Source organism: Sceloporus occidentalis, unplaced genomic scaffold (assembly GCF_023333645.1).
Source record: "Sceloporus occidentalis isolate IW3139 unplaced genomic scaffold, rSceOcc1.0.p SCAF_48, whole genome shotgun sequence".
Lineage (NCBI taxonomy): Eukaryota > Metazoa > Chordata > Lepidosauria > Squamata > Phrynosomatidae > Sceloporus > Sceloporus occidentalis.
Window position 1 is genome coordinate 5,524,776 of NW_028317028.1, and position 23,277 is coordinate 5,548,052.

At 38.4% G+C, this 23,277-nt stretch overlaps 1 protein-coding gene across 1 annotated transcript in view; it reads right to left on the reverse strand.

Moving 5' to 3' along the window:
• Positions 1-23,277, reverse strand: part of TMEM132D (transmembrane protein 132D) — a 322,790-nt gene that overhangs the window by 54,059 nt on the left and 245,454 nt on the right. The window contains exon 6 of the mRNA XM_089491042.1: positions 15,364-15,507. Within this exon, the coding sequence (XP_089347168.1) occupies positions 15,364-15,507 (144 nt within the window). The remainder of the gene's footprint in view (positions 1-15,363; positions 15,508-23,277) is intronic.

Genomic DNA, 23,277 nt, shown 5'->3' on the forward strand with positions numbered 1-23,277 from the left:
CAGTCTTCAGGATTTCTTTGCCCTTGCGTTTTGCTTCCTGTTGCCAAGTGAATGCCTTTGTACCTGAGTTCCTGTGTATGACCTGACTTTGTCTGACTACCCTCTTGGCTCCTGATTCCCGGCATTTGTACCCTGACTTTGCTGATCTCCACACTCCTGACTCTGGCTCGTCTAACAACATACTTTGGTTCTTGCCCTGGCACGACTTTTGGTATAAGCTCCTGGACCACGATTTGGCTTTGTTTGCTTGGTTTTTACAAACAAAGGTGTTTTGCAATACACGTTTTGTGTCCCTAACAAATATAACCCTTGATTGTGTCTAGAGTTCAATTCTTACAGGTACTGAATGTAATAAAGTCCACAGAACCCCTGAGATTTGTACTTTTATTTAATGAAGAAGCATTTGCTAATACTTAATAAGCAGCATCTGTTACATTTATTGGACCCAATTTAAACATTAACCACATTTTCTGGTAATGCTGCCAAAAATGCTAATCGCAGCTTGTTTAAGCCTGTCTAACCCATCTTGGCAACCCTCCCATAAAATGTGTGAGAGTCCACATTGCATTAAAAAATACCGGCTTTTGTATTGATATACCAACAGGTGGCAACCCTAGTACCAAGTTAAAGGAAGATGGAGGGTCCTAAAAATAATTTTATGAATTTAGGACATGAACATAATAAATGGAACTTCAATATATTATTTTCTTAAATACTACATTTGCCAAGCCAGCAGGAATGCAGCAGGACATCAGAGAATGTAATGCATAGTTGAAGTTTGCATGGGTTTTTCTAGCACTGAGATGATTTCCCACTAATGCCTTAAAGTCTTAAGGAGATGATATTTGGTGGGAAAACTGTGGAATCTATGTGGGTTGATATCATCAGTAGCGGTGCAAATGATCAAAAAGCCCTAGCGGGCACCAACAGAGACCAACAAACTTTGTGTAGCTGCTATGCTCAACCTTTGATACGTTTTACCTTTGGTAACAAAAAAAGCAAGAGAAAAAAAATCTAAACCAGTTTGGTTTAATTAACAGGTTATAAATGCATTAAAACAGGTATATACAAACAGTTGTAAAAGTAATTTTAGATTGCTAGTAGAGAATGAGAAAATGACAAATGAGCTAAAAGAGCTTGGTTCATTTTTTTCTGCAGTATAGTCCAATGAGGAACCCATGACAGATGAAATTAATCCTCAAATACGTTTTCATCTTAGTCCAATGATTTAAAGAGAAATAGTTCAATTACTTTGGTGGAAAGCCAATTTTTATAAGGAACACAACCTGAGCTTGGCAATTATATACTGGTGAGCCTGACATCCATGGTGGGAAATGCATTGGAAGGAATGCTATCCAGGAAATTGTTTTTTGCACCAATATGATTAGTAAGAGGCAATGTAGGTGAGTAAAAGGCCATTAGAAACTAATCTGCTCACTTTTTATGAAACTTTAAATGAAAATATGGATCAGGGAGATGCAGGGGATCTACCTGGATTTTCAAAGGCTTTTGACACTGCTATACAATAGATAACTGCATATATCAATGGGGGAAATGAATACTTAAATAACTTATGAGAGGACAGTATACACAGGTTTTCCAGTTGGATAAAAGTTTGCAGTGGCGTACCCCCTGTCTTTGGTCTCATTCTTTTGCATTTAATTTACCAATATTCTGGGACAGGACCCTGGAAGCAACATCCCAGTATTGCAGATGACACATGATCAGGGCTTGATGTCACCTCTCAGGACAGGGCTTTAAACAAAAAGAGAGACTGGGTTGTTCAAAGGAAAATATGTTTGGGAAAGAAAGGTATGTGTTCTGAGTATATACTAAATGTCTACTTTGGGGAAAGTAAGTGTGAAGAAAAAAATCCAGAATTAATAACAGTCTTTCTAGCACCAATCAATCATAGGCAGTTCCTGCAAATTAACTTTAACAATAGACATTGTTGATCCAGGAAAAAATCTAATTGACATTATACTAAAACAAAATCACCTGTGGAACCATATTGTATAAAATTGGATTAGGTCTGTTTTCACCTTATTCTGGATAAAAAGATTTGGGTACTCAGAAAGGTTGAATTTAAAGGAAATACTTTTTTTTCACAAACTGAAGCTGAACCTCCTGAGCTGAACCTTCACAGTCTTTCTCTTGACTACATTTAAAGCTCAACTGTGAAATTCCATGCAATGTGAGTTTTGAGTACTATACTTTTTTACTGCAGTTGAATTTAAGCACACCAGACATAGGTTTATAACTAATGTTAAACAAAATGGCAGAGGCTTACAAACACAAAGCCCTCTGTCTTCAGGAGCTACAGCTTCTTTGGACCTCTGCTCAGACACCACTTTATGGTATGCCTCCTAGTAAAGACTGTCACTGCAGCAATTCAGGTATGGAGGTGTCTTTTGTTTTGTTTAATTGACTGAATATTAGATTATATGGTTTACTGGTTTAATACTTTGCCCTTTTGCAAAATTACAACCATTATATTGGCCATGAAGTGCAAAGGAATTCCAGTTCCACCCTGACAATATTTTCCTCTGATAGCTCACTTCATTTTAGGTTAGGGAATACGTAACTTGTAGCACATTGCATTAAAACATCCATTGTTCCCTAGTAAGTGTACATTAACAATCCTGTCCATGTATTCCTGTCTTCTGCTTGAAGAATTTCAAGATTCATATAAAGTGTATTCTCCTCACTCATTTAGTGCACCCACACAAGTTACATATTGGTTTTTTTCCAGGACAAGAAGGGATTTCTACAGATACCATTTGATCATATTATCTTATTTCCTATAAAAATAAAAAATGATGAAAAATTGAAAAAAAAACACCTCTCACTTTTACTCATCCAAAAAACTGCTAAATAGATTCTACTATAAGTCCTGAGTTTAGAAATACCCAATGTTTTTATGTTTTTTTGCTTTTTTCCTGCAAGTTATTGGGCAATAAGTACAAATAGCGTTTTGCTATTTCAAAACCATTTCTTTTCCATATCAGGTCATTCTGCCCAGTGTGCTATTTCGGGTATCTTTGAAGCTGGACAATTCAATTTACCCCATCAAACCATAATATTTTTGAAAACTAGACACCTCAAGGTATTTTAACTATTTCCATGCACTAATTCTACTACCACCCTTTGCCAAACTTTGTGGTATTATTTATTTTGTGTTTTTATCACAAAAATTGTGCTTCAGGTATGGATTTACAGCTCTTGGTATACGTCACTTTCAAACAAGACCCCAATATGTGTTCAGCAATATCTCCCGAGTACAGTGATACCCTCCCATGCATGGGATTGTCGGGAAGTGCGCATTTTTAAAAGTGGAACTTTTACATCTGGTCCTATTGCCCCATGTCCTAATAGGGCTATCTTTGAAGCCGGCTAATTCAATTTACCCCATCACACCATATATTTTTGAAAACTAGACTCTCCAAGGTATTTCAAATGCTAGTATTTTAACCCTTTCCATGCATGAGATTCTACCACCAGCCTTTGCCAAAGTTTGTGTGAATTTTTTTTTTTTGAGTGGAGCCAGAGTTCTCAAGAGGGTCTGGAGACTATTTTTTTTTTAAAGGAAGCGACGTCATCTTGCGAGTAGCAAAATCACTCGCAGTGGCAGTCATAGCACATCCTGGGGTGAGTGTTCGGTATTGCTGAATGCCTTGTTATTGAGGCATTTCAGCGACACCATTGAAATTTAGGAGGCGATTATTGATCGCCTCCTAAACGCTTTTAAAAACGGGCATCTACAGTGTATGGCGGATGTTGACGCACCGGGGAGGGGCTAGACATGGTCCCTGATGTTGATCTCGGTGTTGTTGGATGCCTCAACATCGAGGCATTACAGCAACACCATTTAAGTGAAGAAAGTGATTGTAGATTGCTTTCTAAGTGTGTTTAATGAAATGACGTGTCAGGCACGTAATTGGTCGTCACCTGAGAAACGTGACGTGCCTGACCTGTCAATAGACGTTAAGGGGTTAAGTAAGACATTAATATTGCTTCGGTATACCAATGACTGCACTTTAAAAACTTCATAGCAAATAATAACTTAGCAAGTCCTGCTTTCTGTTCACTAATGTATAAACTTGCAGGTGAGTTCCCTAACTTCAACATGTGTAATAAAGAACCATCTCTAGCATGTTCTGTCTGACGAACCTGTTAGCCATGTTTAGAGACACTTCTGAACTATACATTATGTACTATCATAAACTATACATTATATACTATAATGAATGTCAAATTAAGAACTCATTGGGGCATGGGGGCTTTATTTAAAATACCATATACACATGCCATTGTTTACTAACTTATTACTATATTTTTCCAGGCAGTGCTTCCAAATTTATGAGTTTGTGTATGTTCCGTATAGGTTTGCAAAGAGTTGAGAAGTGCAAGCCAGACCTGAGCCACCTCAGAATTGTCACATATTGGATTTTGGTTCCTGAGCTTTGTTCCTGTTGTTTTGGGTGGGTCTGGCTGGCCCTCCCATTTTTCTGGCATTTTCTTTTACGAATAACAAAATAACACATTTTATGTAAGCTTGTGTTTTATAAATTACAAGAATATATGTTAACACTTTATTAGAGTTAATCCTGTCTCATGACAAGTTTTCGATTACTGAGTTGTAGTGATGTAAATGCAATTCTGTGTTAGGGAATGAAGATGCAAACTTCCATATAAAAAGAGACATTCACAGCTAATTGAGCAGTAGTATATGAATCCTTTACTATTTCTCCAGTTCTTTATTGCCCATCGTAGCTGCACCATCTGCCACCTCAGTTCTCACACTTTTAATTGTCTTGTAAAATTAAAGTCCTGACACTTGGTAGCTGTGACAGAAACACTCTGTTACCTACATTGCTCTTAAGAGGCTATGTCAAGGTTTATTAGCCAAGTCCCCAACCAGTTTGCTGTAATACATTACAGATGAATGCATTTCTCAGCCTTGCTCAAACATTATGGAGCATACAAATGCAAGGTGCCTTTCCACAAATTAGATACATAATCCAAGTAAATAACTTAGATGTTTTTCCTTTTTCTAAGGGAACAAATACATAAACATGTACTACTAAATCACCTGCAAAAAAACATACCGTATTTGCTCGATTATAAGATGACCCTGATTATAAGACGACCCCCCAAAATCTGAATATTAATTTAGGAAAAAAAGAAAAAGCCTGAATATAAGACGACCCTATAGGAAAAAAGTTTTACCAGTAAATGTTAATTCATCTAAACTATTAAATTTTTTAATAAAAGCTATGATTGAGAAAAATATTTTTTTGTTTTTATTTCCTTGCATTTTCCAACCTGCCCCCCAGTTACGCACATCTGCCCCCAGGCTTGCCACTCCAATATGGCACTGTGGCCCATGATACGCCTTTTAACCCTCTATATGCCACTGTGCCCCATGATATGCCTTTTAACCCCTATGTGCCATTCTGCCTCCAGAAATGCCTTATACCCCTATATCCCATTCTGGCATTTAGGGGGTTAAAAGGCATATTATGGGGCAGAGTGGCATATAGGGAGGTATAAGGCATTTCAGGAGGCAGAGTGGCGTATAGAGGGTTAAAAGGCATTTCTGGAGGCAGAGTGGCATTTAGGGGGTTAAAAGGCATTGTATAGAGCACTCTGCCTCCAGAAATGCCTTATACCCCTATATGCCACTCTGGCATTTAGGGGGTTAAAAGGCATATTATGGGGCAGAGTGGCATATAGGGAGGTATAAGGCATTTCAGGAGGCAGAGTGGCATTTAGGGGGTTAAAAGGCATTTCACAGAGCACTCTGCCTCCAGAAATGCCCTATGCGCCCGGGTTGTCCCTGGCTGTCAGAGATCAGAGTTCCCCGCACCAGTGCGGCACCGGCAATTGTACAATTAATGGTAAAATTAAAAGCTCCTGAGTTATTTACTCATATTCCAAGATTGTGATATGATGCTAACATTACCTTATTAATTTGTGATACTGGTTTTTATGTTTAGTGCTAATTTACTGGAGTTCTTTCCCAAGATGAACAAAAGCAGAAGACCTTATTCTTCGATCTGTCATGAAAGGAATTCTCTGTATCTGCCTCATTTTTACATGTGCAGAGGTATTTTGCAGAAATTCTAAAACCCCAATAAATGGGACATCTGCTGGGACAGTTGCAAAGTATAAACTGACCTGATGAAATGGAGAATTGTTAAGCTAGTTGATGAGAACTGTTATTCAACAATTCTTCTTTAACTATTATTCCAATATTACGCTTCCCTGATATACACATATTCAGACTGTAATTTAGGAACAGAATGTGCGTTATTTTGCATTAACAGCTATATAATGCAATATTGTATTGTTTGTGAAAACTTACTATAATATACTGATATATATAACACATTATGGCAGACCCCTTACTTAAAAACTTTGTATAAAGGAGAATTCCTTTCAATATTTTTATTACTGTTACTGTATTAATGAGTTTTCAAAAATATAGTGCTGTTTTTTTGTTTGATGTTTTTATATAACAAATACTATTTTCAGACAGTCATGTGTATGTTTTAGAGCTGTGTTATCTTGGCTTTGATAACAGAGGAAAGTATTTGGATTTCTTCTGACGAACAGAACTTCTTTAGCACTGCCGTAAGGAATCGGCTTAGTGTGGTGTTTGAGCAGGGAAAGTCACCCAAAAAATCATCAAAGCCTACTATAGCAGCCTCTGGTCGCAGATGAAGTATACGGGAATAAAATGGAATGAAACCAGGTTTTCATTAGTGCTAAACTATATTACGTTGTATTGCACTCTGGAATGCTCAAAGATAAAAAAAATAAAACACTCTGACAAGGAACCAGATATTTAACGGTGCTTAACATGGTGATGGTGATGAAATTCACGTACTTCAGTTATACCTTGTTGATTCAGTGAGCCTTTGACATATATAGGCTGATAGATGGAAACCTACACACGTACACACACACACTAACATATCCACACACGCTAAAATGCCATGCTAACACTAACTTATCCACACATGCTAACATACACACACACATGCTAACATACACACACATGCTAACATACCCAGACACACACACACACACACACATATTGCCTTTGGTTAATATCCAGTACCAGCAGGGGTATTTGTTTACTGGTTTCTACTGCCACAAGATTTTTGTATTAGCTGTTTACAATGTTCTGCACGTTTCTCTTCTCATTTTCTTTTTTCAGTTTTAGAAAATAAAACACCTGTTGCCACATTGAGTTTTCTATAGTGTTGTGCTTGGGAAATAATACAAAATTAAAGTTCAAATTAAGCAATATTTATTGAATAGCAAGTAGGTAAATACCGTTTTATCCAATTTGATGTTATGGAAAATACATATTTGTGATTATGGACCTTAAAGTGCAGATAAAATATGCAAATAAGTTGTGTGATTTGTGTATGTGTGTTTACATATGTGTAAGTGTATGTTGGGGTAAGGGACGAGGAAGGCACACACAAGTTGTTTGGGGGCAATGATGGCAGAAGAAAATACATGAAAATACATAGCACTCTCAACATAATACATAGCAGGACTGCAAAATGGGTTGCCAAACATATGCGCAATTTGGTGATATGAAAAAAAAATTTGGTGGCAGAGTGAATTTGGAGCATCAAATAACATAGTAACATAGTAACATAGTACATAAGGTTGAAAAAAGACCAAAGTCCATCAAGTTCAACCTATATACATATTGTGTCCCTACTGTGTTGATCCAGAGGAAGGCAAAAAACCCTTATGAAGCAGATGCCAATTGCCCCATACCAGGGGGAAAATTCCTTCCCGACTCCAGAATAAATCCCTGGATCAACGTTCTGTCCCTATTAATCTAATATCCATAACTTGTAATATTATTGCTTTCAAGAAACACGTCCAGGCTCCTTTTGAACTCTTTTATTGAGTTTACCATTACCACTTCCTCTGGCAGAGAGTTCCATAATCTCACCGCTCTTACTGTAAAGAACCCCCGTCTGTGCTGGTGTAGAAACCTTCTTTCCTCCAGCTGTAGAGGATGTCCCCTTGTTATAGATACAGTCCTGGGTATAAATAGGTCCTGGGAGTGATCTCTGTACTGCCCCCTTATATATTTATACATAGTTATTAAGTCCCCCCTAAACCGTCTTTTTTCCAAACTAAATAACACTGATTCTGAAAATCTTTCTCTGGTTGCCCATCTTTGAACCCTCTCCAGCTCCACTATATCTTTCTTGTACACTGGTGCCCAGTACTGTACACAGTATTCCATGTGTGGTCTGACTAGTGACTTGTACAGTGGTAGAATTATTTCCTTGTCGTGGGCATCTATGCCCCTTTTGATGCACCCCATGATTTTATTTGCCTTAGCAGCAGCTGCCTGACACTGGTCGCTACAGGTAAATTTACTGTTAACTAAAACTCCTTTTCCATGTCAGTCGTCCCCAGTGTTTTCCCATTTAATACATATTCCCAGCCTGGATTTTTCTTCCCCATGTGCATAACCTTACATTTATCTGTGTTGAACCTCATCTGCCACATCCCAGCCCAAGCCTCCAACCTATGCAGATCCATTTGTAATCGTGCACTGTCCTCTATTTCGTTAACCACGTTACAGAGCTTAGTATCATCTGCAAAGATTGATACTTTACTATATAATCCCTCTACAAGGTCATTAATAAATATATTAAAAAGAATAGGACCCAAAACTGACCCCTGTGGTACCCCACTAGCAACAGTCACCCACTCAGAGTATGTACCATTAATAACCACCCTCTGTTTCCTATCACTGAGCCAGTTACTTACCCACATACACACATTCTCCCCCAGCCCAAGCATTCTCATTTTATGTACCAGCCTTTTATGTGGCACCGTATCAAATGCTTTGGAAAAATCAAGATATACGACATCCAGCGGTTCACCCCGATCCAGTCTTGAGCTCACCTCCTCATAAAAACTGATCAGATTAGTTTGACAGGACCGATCCCTTGTAAACCCATGCTGATATGGAGTCATACATTTATTTTCATTCAGATACTCCAAAATAGCATCTCTTAGGAAACCCTCAAACAGTTTACATACAACAGAAGTTAAACTAACAGGCCTATAATTCCCCGGGTCACTTTTTGTCCCCTTTTTGAAAATTGGCACAACATTTGCTATGTGCCAGTCCTGGGGAACAGACCCTGTCACTATAGAGTCCTTGAATATTAGAAATAGGGGTCTGTCTATTACATTACTTAACTCCCTTAGAACGCGGGGGTGAATGCCATCTGGACCTGGTGATTTGTCTATTTTGATTTTTTTTAGGCGGCACTGCACTTCTTCCTGGGTTAGACAGGCGACATGTACTGGGGCAGTTATCTCATCCTGCTGTATATTACCTGGCATTTCATTTTCCTCTGTGAATACAGCAGAGAAGAATATATTTAATAGATTAGCTTTTTCCTGATCCCCGCCTATAACTTCTCCCTCATTACTTTTTAAGGGGCCAACGCTTTCATTTTTAACCTTTTTACTATTTATATAGTTAAAGAACATTTTGGGGTTTGTTTTACTCTCTTTGGCAATGAGTCTTTCTGTCTCCACTTTTGCTGCTTTTATCTGATTTTTACATATTTTATTTTTTTCCCGATAGCTTTTAGTGCTTCCTCACTGCCTTCCTGTTTTAGTAGCTTAAATGCCTTTTTTGCCATTTATTGCCCCCTTTACCAACACAACAGTGGTGCTTTAATATTCCTACATTGCCCAACTAAATACGGGTAATGCATATAGATTACACTCATTGGCAAATTGGTGTTCAATCAGTTTATGGACTTATTTCCACCAATTTCGTCCTCTGAACATTAGCAAGTATGGTTAATGTTCTAATAGTGTGCACCTTCCAGGAATTCATTCTGCAGCAGCCTAAATAGTAGCTTCAGATATTTTAACCTTTTTTATTTTATTTAACAGGCATTTAAACTCCTCCTAGCCTAACTCTGCAAGTTAATAGTTGTGAAAGAAAAGTCACCACACACCAAAGTACTACAACAGATGGACTTTCCCACTGGCCAAATAAAATGTAAATCTCCAGTTGGCTTGATAGCTATGCCACTATAATCTCTTGAGACGTTTTGAACAGGATTCAAATTATGGCCAATCAGGATCAATAGTAGAGTTAACTGCCAATTAACATACAGTTTTCAGATAGCTTTTTAGGAGTACTGCATTTTGCATTTGACCTGCAAACCATGTGTTGGAAAACAATGATTTCACCTAGATATTAGTGTCCATAGCAAGGGCTGTTGGGTAAATCTGTGTTTGTATATATATAACTTATAATAGGTCGACTTGTTTAAATTTTTTGACTTGTGCATTCGTATTCAGTGCGTTTTCGTTATTTAGCCCGAATGCGGAACATATGAACATGGCGGCGGCAAAACGTTACCTATGCAGCATCGCAGGGGTTAACAGGAGCGGAAATCTGTAGGTTCGCTGTCAGCAGTAATAGGGCCGTGCGAGAGTCAACCCCGCTCCATGAGTATTTAAAAGTCAGTACAAGCGAGTCTTTTGGTCGCCAGCAGGGGGCTCGTCTGCCATCAACCAATTTAGATTAGTTTTATTACTTGTATTATTTTAAGTATAATTATACTTAGAATTGTACGATTAAATTATTCCTTTAACCAGACATCAGTCATCTGAATCATTTGTTAATTAGACTTTAACACCCAAAAATACACCTCCATACGCTTTATTCCTAATTAGGCTTGAGAATTTAGTGTGACTTTGCATGCTACACGGATGTACAAAAAGTAATCCCATTAAAAATAAAAATGAATACGAGTGGGGCAAGTCCTCCATTCCAGAGGTTTTTGTTAATGGAAATTACAGACTGGGAAACAGACCTTTAATTAAGAGGGTTCACTGTTACATTTGAAGAGACACTTAACTGTTTTCAAAACCTAATTTTTATCATAATAGCGTCCACTGCTTTTACAACCTTCTTGACTCTTCAGAAGCTATTATTACTTTTAAAACATTAGGTTAATGTAAGATTTTGTTTAGTGGGTTTCTTCCGTTTCATAAAATCTATACTGTGAAAAAACACCTTGAAATTTCAGTGAATATTGTTCATTCAGGATTAACGCTAGCATTTTTCAGCACCTCAAGGAATGTTTACTACTTTTTGAAACTATTACAGTTAAAAAGCAACTTCAACCGTAGAGCCAAAAGAGTTGCACCTTTCCACTAATAAGTGTCAGCACCAGTGGCATTGAGGCAGAGGCTAAGGTTTCCATTTCATACTGCTTCCAGCTGACTGTTACTCCATGTACAAGGTCAGCTAATACTGCTACCAACGTCAAAACGGCAAATTGACATAGTCACTCCTGATTACTGTTGAAATTGCCAGGAGGATGCTGACCATTCTTAAACGCTTATTTTTTTATCCCCTTAAATAACCCTTTACAACTTTGTTTTGTTGCCAAAGCAAGTAGGCAGTGTTACTGTTTCCCTAAGTGTGTTAATTCCTGGCTATTCTAGGTTTTTCAACTTTGCTAATGCAATTTTTCTTTCTTCTTGACCCTCAATTCTGATGCTTCAATTGGTCCTGCTCCTTCTTTTACCTTGTTGCCCATATTTGTTTTCATATATGAGCTTCCCTGCTCTTGCGTTTACAAGTTTGTGGCTCCACCTATATCCCACTATTGAGCTATAGTCTGTTACCACTTATCCTTGATCCTAGAGCCTTCTCTATGTCCACCACTCTACATCTGATGAAAACTATTCTAAAAACTGTGGAAGTTGTTAGTCAAGAGACACGTTATTATACAAATATTTAAAGAGCACTTTCTATTTTGTATATTTTTCTTAAGGCCAAAGTATCCTCCAACATCAATAACTCTGGAATTGGTCAGATGAATGCCTGAGTTCGTGGTGTACTGTTTGGAACTATTTTTCTCCTTTTTCCTAGAAACTCTTCTGTAAACGTCTTAGATTACAGAAAGTACAAAAGCAGAGAGAACTCTTATTATTGTGGAACCACTACATGATGTAGAGGTACTATTCTTTATGTAATATGATTTTGTGCCAAAATATAGCACAAGATGAAAGACAAAAAGCCAAAATGGTACTCAAAAGAAGTGTTGGATGCTTTTAGGACATAGAAACAGGAAGCAAATAGAAAATTACACAAGAACAGAGAGAGAGAGAAGCAGATACATCATGGCCCAAGTAGACCAAAAAACAAAGACAATTCCTTTTTTATATAATTATTATTATTATTTTTTTTTTACAATATTTCATAAATTGCTGTAATAAACAAGCTGACACTAACTCAACAGTGGTATCAAAAGGAATGTAGTTTATGTGAACTATAAAGCACAGAAGTGTACAGAAAATATTTTTTCAATGTCTCTTTCAGGTATTCTTTGAGGTGAGTTGTGGTTTCCATTCACTGACTTCACACAACATTAAAAAGGACCCTTCTTCCAGCAAAATGACTGTACATGTCCTGTATAATGCATAGTTCAATTGATTAGGTGACCAAAGGTATGTATTATACAAGGCCAACAAAGCTTCTCTTGCTGGGGAAAAAACTCCCTGTGGTTGGCCCTTCATAATGCTGGGACTGCTGAAAAGTATGATTGTTCAACGTTCATGCAAACTCCTGTTTTGGTTATTGATACCTGCTACAGTTATTGATACCTGCTACATTAATTAAACGTTTGGGGGGGGTGCTATAACAGAAAAAGCATGACAATGACATAAAGTCAACCTGTTTTTTTACTGCCAACTGATGAATTTTGTAAAAAAAAAATTGTCGGAGGATTCTAATGATGTCATACTGTATATGTTATTACAGTACCACAGTGATGCAGTAACTTGCAAAGTTTGGGTAGCTTTAATGTGCTACATGGCCTTCGTAAGTGAGGCTTCATTGGACGCTCCATGTCCCTTTAAGTCAGTGGTGCTCAACTCATGGGTCGTGACCCAAAAGTGGGTCGCGACCCTGTCTTCAGTGGGTCGTGGAGGGTCCGCACCGGACTGGAGGCATACCGGGAAAATTTCACTTTCCTGGGGCTGCCTTACACATTCTAGCAGCAATCCGCAAGCAGCAGGCTGTCAGGATCGCGGCCGCAACAATCAGGGCCATCAGGCAGCCTCCGGTCCGGCATGTACTTTAGCATTACTCTCCGATCGCCAAGCAAGTTGCTTGATTGGTTTGCGGTCGCTGTCTGCTCCTAGTGGGAGCTGAATAAAGTTTTTCTCGGATTGCTCCTCCCCTCTTCCTGCTGCAGCCCGTGGACAGCCTTTCCACTCCCTCATCTTTTCTGAGGTTATTTTTGGGTCGCGACTTAATGACCAAAGACAAATGTGGGTCTTGAGGATACACGGGTTGAGAACCACTGCTTTAAGTAACACAAACGCTTGATAACATCATTGTAAACATCTAAAAGACAATTTTCATGCTCCTTAAAGGAGAAAGGGATATTGAAGAATCTCTGTCTACAGTGTAAGTAGATGAAGCTGCAAGTGGGGCTCCAAGTCATATGGCCTCTTTCCTTCTGCTCTTTAAATTTATTGTAGTTTAGATTTAATTTAAAAAAAAACAAGCAAAGGTCTAAGGTGATCGAGAAATGTCATTTACTGCCATATGTCAGGATGGTTTTATAACATTGATAAGAACAGAAAACAACTGCATAATAAAAGCAAAATAAAACAAACAAAAAAGACCTGCCATTCCACTAGTGTCTACAGGAGATGTATTAATATTTCTGACATTTGTATTTTATCCTTGGCATCTTACTTTAATAAGTAAAAGTTGGAACCTAAACTTTTCATCACCAGTTCTTCTGAAATGTGACACAAGAACTGTCAAATTATTCTACGTATGATCATGGTGAAGAAAAACGCATCTTGGAATCTGTTATAACCAGGGCATTAGTGAGGACAAAGAAGATTTCTTTGCATCTCAAGAATTGTTTTTTGTTTTTTTGTTACTGTGACTAGTCTGTTGTATTAACTACTTAGAATTGCTCACAATTGATGAATTATTTTAAAATGTATGCTGTTCTCCCATATATATATAGTTACAATAAATTATAATAAATACATTATAATTGGCATTTCTCTTTGAGAGAAAACATTAAAGTGACATTATTGTAATTTATAGGAAATGTAATACTATTCAAGTAAATACGAGACAAATATTCATTATTGGTATGACATTTATGTAGCGTGTTGCAATAAACAAAAAAAACATGCTATATGCTAAGACCTTAGCAGTGATGTTTCTTCAGGTGCCAGTATTTATATCCACAATAGCTCGTCACATGGGGCACTTTGGTTGAATGTATATTATAATACAGTGTATCACTTCACAGCATGTACAGCAAATATAAAAATGTGAAAGTACAGATAAAGAATACAACACAATAACAGAGAGAGCAAAATCAGTGACACTTTGTAGCTCAAAATTTAAATTACTTTATTACAAGAGTGCCAGTTAGGAAGCAGTAAACTTGCATATATAAATGTGTAGGCAGTGTCTCTAACAAGCAAGTTATTACATATTATTCAGTCTGATTGACATCTGTTTTTTGAAAAGAAAAAATATAGTACTTATATAAGATAAGAACTGTGTTCTAGGAGAACCATTAAAGTTTCTTTGTCCCAGTACTTTGCATTGGCTAAAATAGAGATAATTCTTCCTTAGGAAGGAACATAATTGTATCCTTGATTGCTGGGTATCAAACTTATAATGCAAAAACCATCAAGCTTGGAGAAAGTGTATTAAATGAAGTAGGGAAAGAAAGTGCTTACATTTTTGTAGGGGCACTAAAGAAGTGCACAAACCCAAATGTGATTACAATGCTTAGCCATAACACTGAGCCAGGTCATGTGTATTGCATTGGAGAGTCCAGAGGGCCACTTGGCTGTACTTTCCTCCTAGATCAAAAGGTGACAGACCTTTCCAAGAAAATGAGCATGACTGCCAACTTTTCAGCAAAATAAATGTGTAGGTGGGTTTTAAGTAGCAAAAGGACAGCCTTTAAGCTTTGCAATCACCGTCTGGGTGGAAATGCTTGCATAGTAAAGGGTCATTATACTATATTAGACTGCAGTGCTGCTAAGATTTTGTTCTTGTGTTTATAGATAGAAGCAATTGGGATTTCAGATAAATAGGTACTTCAGTCTTGGAAAGGCCCAGAAATCCAAGCCAAGGTTTAGTAAAAACTTCTATTGTGAAAAAAACTCATTAAGCTCAGTACAATAAATGTTGACAGCTATTGTTAGAATATGGTTACTTTTATCTAATATTTAAAAAAAAAGTAACGTAAATCTAATCTCTTACAGAAAAAAACCTACCTTAAGCACATCTTCATCAGATGTTCTGCACTCCACAGATTCGGAGATATCAGTGACGGTGCCACTTCTGTCAACAGATACCACTTTTACTGGAACTGCAACTGTCCGGCCAGTGAGAATCGCTGTATTCAGAATCTCTGCCTCCTACAATACAAAGTTAATATATTACACGGTGACAATAAAATTAATCTGTCTTTTTTATTCCCCAAACCTCTTTCTGCAATCCAATAACTATGACATTTTTTTCTAATACTTGTATAAAATAAGATAATAAGAGATACTAATAGTTCAATATATACCATATAGTACCCTCATCACAACATTAGGAGGTAGGCAGAAAAAAAGACTTTCAGGATTGTATCCAAAGCTGATTGTTTAGCATTAAACTGCCTAAAATAAAACAGTAAATTTACTTAGTAAGGACTAGCTAAACACAGACAAACACAACATTCTTTAGGGTGTAGTCCTTCTCCCCTTGGCATCCAAACTGCTGGAATGACACTTTCTGCTTGACCCTAAACAATCCACAGCAGCTTCCATCCACAGCATTCCATGGAGACCACACTCACGAAAATTACTAATGACCTTGCCACTTAAACAAAAGGCCACTTCTCACTACTTATACTCTTGGGCCTCTCTGCAGCTTTCGAGACAGTTGACCACCCCTTTTTCCTAGTTCAAATCCTACCTCTCTGACCTCACCTTTAGAATCTGTTGACATTCCCCTGGGCTCAGTTCTATGACCTCTACTATTCTCCATCTATACCTCTTCACTTGGACAACTCCTACACTATATGGTATTAGCACACCTGACACCTGTCATCATCTCTTCCCACTTCCGCATTCAGGATTTGCCCCGTGCTGTACCCCTTCTCTGAAATTCCCTTCCTTGTTCCATCAGACTTTCTTCCTTATACGTGATTTTCAAAAGCTCCCTGAAAACCTACTTTTTTCAAGAAGTCTACAATCTTTTTTCCTAACCCTTTCAGCCAACATCCTAATGAAGCCATATGAACGACCAACAACCTCTAGAGATCTTACTGACTCGACCAACTCATCCCCATTAAAGCAGTCCTCTACTGCTGTTTCTCCCCCCTTAATCACCAACTAGATTGTAAGTTTGCAAGAGCAGGGGCCTCTTCTCCTTTTGGACCCGTGTGTTATTGTTTATGATTTTCATTTTGTTTTACTGACTATGTAACAGTACTATGGAATCTGCTGGAGCTATATACAGTAAATAAATGTAATGTAATGAGTAAAGCACCAGCTGGATATACAGGATCCAGTTTTAGCCTAAACAAAATGATAAGAGGCTGTCTTCCAGCAAAGAGGAGTTTCACAGAAAATTGTTGCAGTGAGATCCAGGTCCAGATGCTCCTGGAAAGGTCACATACAGATATCAGCAGCATTTCCTTGTTAAACACGCAAAAGGGATAGCGCTGCGCTTACCACTCTGGGCCCCATAAAGTCCACCACCCTAGGGGACTTGTGGGTATTTCCTATCCAGGTTGTGGATTCCTTTGGATAATACATGTTTTGGGTGGTTATAACTGGAGTTTGAGTTTATGTTGTGTTGTTATTGTTACTTATGATTGTATTGCCATCCTGTGTGTTGTCATCATTCAGTTTATAGGAAACCGACTGCAGTGAGGCATATCATTGTATGTATGTCCTAGATAGGCACACTGTCTTACATCCCCATTAGTAGGTGTAGGCACCAACATTGCTCATGGTGGACATTTACTGGGGTCTGTGGTGAACAGTTCTATGGACCTTCACAAACCTTTCCACTTTGCCCATCTCTGCTTATTAGACAGCCAGCCAGGTGGAGGCATTGCCAATCTGTGAGTTCTCCAATCTCCCAGAAGACAGGAGGAGCTGGATTTACCTACTGAAGATTTAAGAGGTAACCATGGAGGAGTATAGTGATTGGATCAAATACTGCCAGAGGTTACACATATGTATTATAAACCCCCCCTTATGTGTACTGCACGGGAGAAGCTATATTAATGTCTTATTCTAAAAAAAACTGCATGATTATTACATCACTATACTTTCTCTACTTCTGTTACCTTACAACTTCCTTTCACTTTTTGTAACAATCTGAAAAATTGTAGTTACTTTAAAAGCTATAAACATGGCGGTCTCTTCTCAAAAAGCTACTGTTTAAATTACTACATATATTTGAGGAGTGTTTTGTGTCTCTTAATTATCTTAATGCTAATTATTTTTTAATTGGCTCAAATGTCAACATTGTCAAATAGAACTACCGTATTTCACTTGGGACACCCATAAATACTAGAAGCCATCTAGTGGAGCTATAACAACTGTAACCTAAAACCAAAGCAGCAGGAGAGCCATGATCATTTAACAGCCGTAAATTGTACTCAGCGTTTGAAATCAATTCACATTTAAAGGCTTTGATATTAAAGTCCTCAGTAATCTGCTGTTTTTATAACATTATTTTTGGCTGCTCAGATCACCTGTAATAAAAAAAACTGTATAATAAGCTTTAGAGTGCAACAATATTTTTCTAATTATACACAGCATGTTACACCCATTTATTTCATTTAATATGATATTCCTTTCCATATGTATTATTGGTTACAACTGATGGAACACTGACAGTCATGCGCAAAACAAATTTAAAAAAAATGCTTTGATTTCAGTTTTTACATTAGGGCTGGGAAGCCTGTGGCTTTCCAGATGTCAAGATACCATTCTCGTGATTTTCTGTTAGCAGTAAGCTTTGAGAGGGTCATATGGGCTACAACAGCACAACATCTGGAGAGAGGCAGATCAATCCAATATAATAAAACAGGGAAAAACGGAACAGAAAAGTCCAAGTGGTTGACTGAAAAAAATACCTACCACTAACCTATACATTCATGCTATGTATTATCACTCTTCTCCTATATACTGTGTGTGCAGTATGGTAAGCAAATAAACTACATAAGGTCTGTTATTTTATTCTTTCCACTGAAGATTTATTGATGGTTTTAGGTGACCAAGAGCTGTCCTTTAGTAGACTAACTTGATTTATAGTAGCTTGAGCTGCTTCACTGCTGTCTTAAAATGCTGCCATTGAGTTATGAATTCATGTGAGGGACTTTCAGACACTAGCTGGCTCTGCAGCAGTAATGTAGATTACCTGATTAACCAAGAGCAGAGCTCCCTCCTCTCTCACAGTGTCCTTCTGCACCTAGGCAGGAAGAGTGTGAAGGCTTTAGGTCACAGAGTACGTGCTGATTGGTTGTTCAGCCTCCTTCTTCCTTCGCTTTCTGCCCTCCTTTTCCTTTCACTCTATGTCATATGTACCCTGCTGGTGATGTGACTGGAGTCCCTACTAAACAATGAAGTGTCTTGAAGTGCAATGACAAATCTAGTGCAGTTTAGAGAAGCTAAAGTTCCTATTTTCTCCCCACTTCTGGGTATGTTTTGTCAATTCTCCTGTATGATTGGGACAGTGTTGACCTGGACTTGTATACTACTTACCAACAGTCCTGTACAATGTCAAGATATTGGCTGCACGTGTACAGTGCCTATTTTACAGTGAAATATGGTTTGTAGATGTGCAGTGTCCAGGTCTTGAATTTGGAGGGGTGATGCTGACATTTAATATGAACAGGGTGTGACATCATGAAGGAATGTAGAAGAATCCTCAATAAACTGCTTCAGAACAAGAAAAGAGTGGTGTCATGGGACTCCTGGAAGGGACCAGGGACTTCCTGGACTAGCCTAGCCCTGTGTCTGATCCACTATTTCCTATTGCTAACATAATTTTCCCTTGGTGGATTTATGTTTAAGTAACCCTGTATCTGTCAGTGGTAAAGGGAGTCAGCAGAGAGACCATCCAAAACCCTATTTATGCTTTCCAGACAAGCCTCCAAGTGCTGACCAGTTTTTGGTCCTCAGGAAAGTCGAAAATGCTCCATACGTCTGATCGGGAGATACATATAAATGATGAGGAACTAAATCCCAGATCAGAGCTTGGCCGCGAATCACTAACATTTTAACCAGGTGTTGCTGAGATGCCAAATGATGGATCATGACGCTTCTTGTAGTGTGGACACAGGGGGTACTAAGCTATCCAACGAGTGGCTGAGTGGGTGCTCCACAAGTAAGTCTGGGAATCCACATTTTCATGACTAGGGGAAAACATTATAGGGCCTTGGAACTCTTCATTTGGTCAGAAGTCAGCCATGACCCGGGGAAGTATAAACAAACTGGGGCCCCAGCAACCACTCAAGGCGCTCTTTGGACCAGGTATAGGGAGAACCCCAAGCTATCCAGGGACACCATGTTTGTGGGTGGCCCCGAAACAGCATGTTTATGTTCCCCAGACTATTTCTCCACAAGGGGTCCCAGAGTCTGGTGCCAGAGCCATATCATATTTATCCTTGTTGAGAACTGTGTGTATTTTGTGGACCCATTCTGTGTGTTAAACTAATTATGTTCATTATCTGATTGAGCTGTGTATATTAGGCTGTGTGTTTCTGCAATAAATTGTCCTATTCTCACCTCAACATTGGTTCTGTCTGTATATAGTATATATATATATATATATATATATATATATATCTTATACACACACACTCACTGGCCACTTTATTAGGTACACCTTGCTAGTACCGGGTTGGACCCCCTTTGGCCTTCAGAACTGCCTTCATTCTTCGTGGCATCCTTTCTACAAGGTGCTGGAAATATTCCTCAGAGTTTTGGTCCATATGGACATGATGGCATCACACAGTTGCTGCAGATTTGTTGGCTGTTCATCCATGATGCGAATTCTACCACATCCCAAAGGTGCTCTGTTGAATTTAGATCTGGTGACTATGGAGGGCATTGGAGTACAGTAAACTCATTGTCATGTTCAAGAAACCATCCTGCTGGAAGTAGCCATGAGAAGATGGGTATACTGTGGTCATAAAGGGATGGACACGATCAGCAACAATACTCAGGTAGGCTGTAGTGTTTAAATGATGCCTAATTGGTACTAAGGGCCCAAAGTGTGCCAAGAAAATGTACCCCACACGTTGCTTACACCAAAGTCTGACCTTGCCATCTGAATGTCATAGCTGGAATCCAGACTCATCAGACCAGGCAATGTTCCAGTCTTCCATTGTCCAATTTTGGTGAGCCTGAGCGAATTGTAGCCTCAGTTTCCTGTCCTTAGTTGACAGGAGTGGCACCCGGTGTGGTCTTCTGCTGCTGTAGCCCATCTGCTTCAATGTTCAACATGTTGTGCGTTCAGAGATGGTATTCTGCATTCCTTGGTTGTAACAAGTGGTTATTTGGGTTACTGTTGCATTTCTGTCATCTTGAACCAGTCTGCCCATTCTCCTCTGACATCAACAAGGCATTTTCGTCTACACAATTGCCGTTCTCTGAATATGTTCTCTTTTTTGGACCATGCTCTGTAAACCCTAGAGATGGTTGTGCGAAAATCGAGTAGATCAGCAGTTTCTGAAATACTCAGACTAGCCCATCTGGCACCAACAACCATGCCACGTTCAAAATCACTTAAATCCCCTTTCTTCCCCCTTCTGCATCAGCAAGGTTTCTCCCAGGAAGAAATTTTGAGGCTGGCAGGAGTTTCCAGATATTCTGTCCAAGCTCTTTGGAAGAAGCACAAATAAACAAGTAATGTGGAGAACCGTAGACGCAATGGTCAGCCAAGGAAACTGCACCAGATGAAAGACAGATCACGCTTGCCTCTATTCACAATGAGAAGATGTCCAGCAGTGCCATCAGCTCAGCACAGGCACAACACAGCGAGACCTTGGTACACTCATCTACTGTCCAGAGAAGTCTGGTAAGGAGCAGCCTTCAGGGAAGAATTGTGGTCAAAAAGCCATACCTCCTGAAAAAGCAAACTGGGGTGCAGAAAAATAGCAGCAGATGCTCTGGTCTGATGAGTCAAAAATGGAAATATTTGGCTGGAGCAGAGCCCTGTGGAGCAACTGTGGAGCAACAGTGAAGCATGGTTAAGATTCCTTGCACGTTTAGAACTGCATGGAGTTGGTGATTTGGTTAGAATCAATGGTCCCCTCAATGCTAAATACAGGTAGATACTTATCCTTCATGGAATACCATCAGGGAGGCATTTGATTGGTCTAAATGTATTCTGCAACATGACAACAACCCCAAACAAACAAAGTTGTTAAACTATCCTCAGTGTAGAAAAGAAGAAAGAGTCCTGAAAATTATGTTATCCCCCCCCCCTCAACATCATAAAGTCTGCCTGGGATTGCATTAAGAGAGAAAAGCAAAATCTAAATCCACAGAAGGGCTGTAGTTAGTTCTCCTACATGTTTAGAACAACCTACCTGCCGGGTTAAAAATAAATGTGTGCAAATGTACCTAGAAGAATTGATGTTTTGAAGGCAGAGGGTGGTAACATAAAATATTGATTTGATTTAGATTTTTCTTCTGTTCACTCACTTTTCAGTTTGTTAAACTATTAACACTTCTATTTTAGAATGTATTCTTACTTTACAGCATTTTTTCACACCTGCCTAAACCTTTTGCTCACTATATATATAGTGACAAAAGTACTCCTTGACTTTGAACCTTTCATACTGGGATCGCCTTGAACGCATCACCTTTTAGGTCCTTGTTTCCCTGAACAGTACCAGATGTACACCAAGTTTGACAAGTCCCATCTAATTTTACATGGCTATATTACTTACCAAGGTGGGGAATCAGTGGGGCTGCACTGAATTTTAACCTAAACGAGACTATTAAGCAATTAAAAGCCTTTTTTGGCTTGGGTATTTTGGTGTAGTGGCCGCCTAAGCAATATATAAAACACTTTTTGAATAGTATTTTCAGGGTATGTGCTAAATTCTTGGTTTGTTTTGTCATGATTATTGTAACGGCAGCCTGAGTAATGGCTGTTCATAATATAGTGAAAACCTCTACTCTTCTGACAACTTTCCCTTTAGTGAATATACCCCAAAAAGGTATATGCAGTAAAGAGAGAGCAGGCGGGGGATTTGTTATTTCTTCTCTTCATTATTCATTATGGAGGGTCAACAAACCCTTTCTATAGCAGAACCTCACTGACATTGGACTTTCTTAATCTATACTGAAGTCAAGATTGGAAATCACAACTCTCCTGCTACTATCTGCTTAGTCATATAATTGCTCCATGCATTTGCAAGTAAGACTACACATAATTTATAGCCCCCCACTCACCTACCATATGCATTTAAGTGACCTTTTAATTTCTTAAAGAGGGAACATTTTTGGCTCCTCCTGACACTCATCATTTTCCCTATAATACTTGTTGTGATCAGTGCTGTAGCACCACTTTTCTCATGTGTAGAGAGGTAACATCAGGACAGGACAGGACATTAATTCAATTGATGTGATAACTGATTAGAGTGCTCCCAAGCCAAAATAGCCCCTTATCAAATATCCCAAAAAACAATTACATTGACTGCAAAATAAGCAATACAAGCTAGTGGTAGATTTAATACATTAAGTTAGTTATAATAAAATTTCTGAAGATTAAGTTTTCACTTTGAACACACCATATAACAATCCTGCTATATGGCAGAGATTTGCACCAATGCATTTATATGTATAATAGTACATAAAACTGCACTAAAACTGTATGTGTAGTTCTGTGCAACAATTTTGATTTAATGGCTTCTCTATAAATAAGAGCAATGTTTAGAATGCATCTAGATTTTGAAATTTTGCAAATACACTTGCCAGGCGAAACAACAATATGTAAAATGCAATAGTAGAATGAGGAAAATGCAGCCAAGTGTTACAAGCCATTGAGTCTACAAAATGTGACAAGATCACCTTCTATAGCAGTAAAAAAACATCATATTTGTTGCTTTAAAATATAGAACTGGAACTGCTGCAAGGGTATGTAATAAGTTATATTATGTCTTTTTC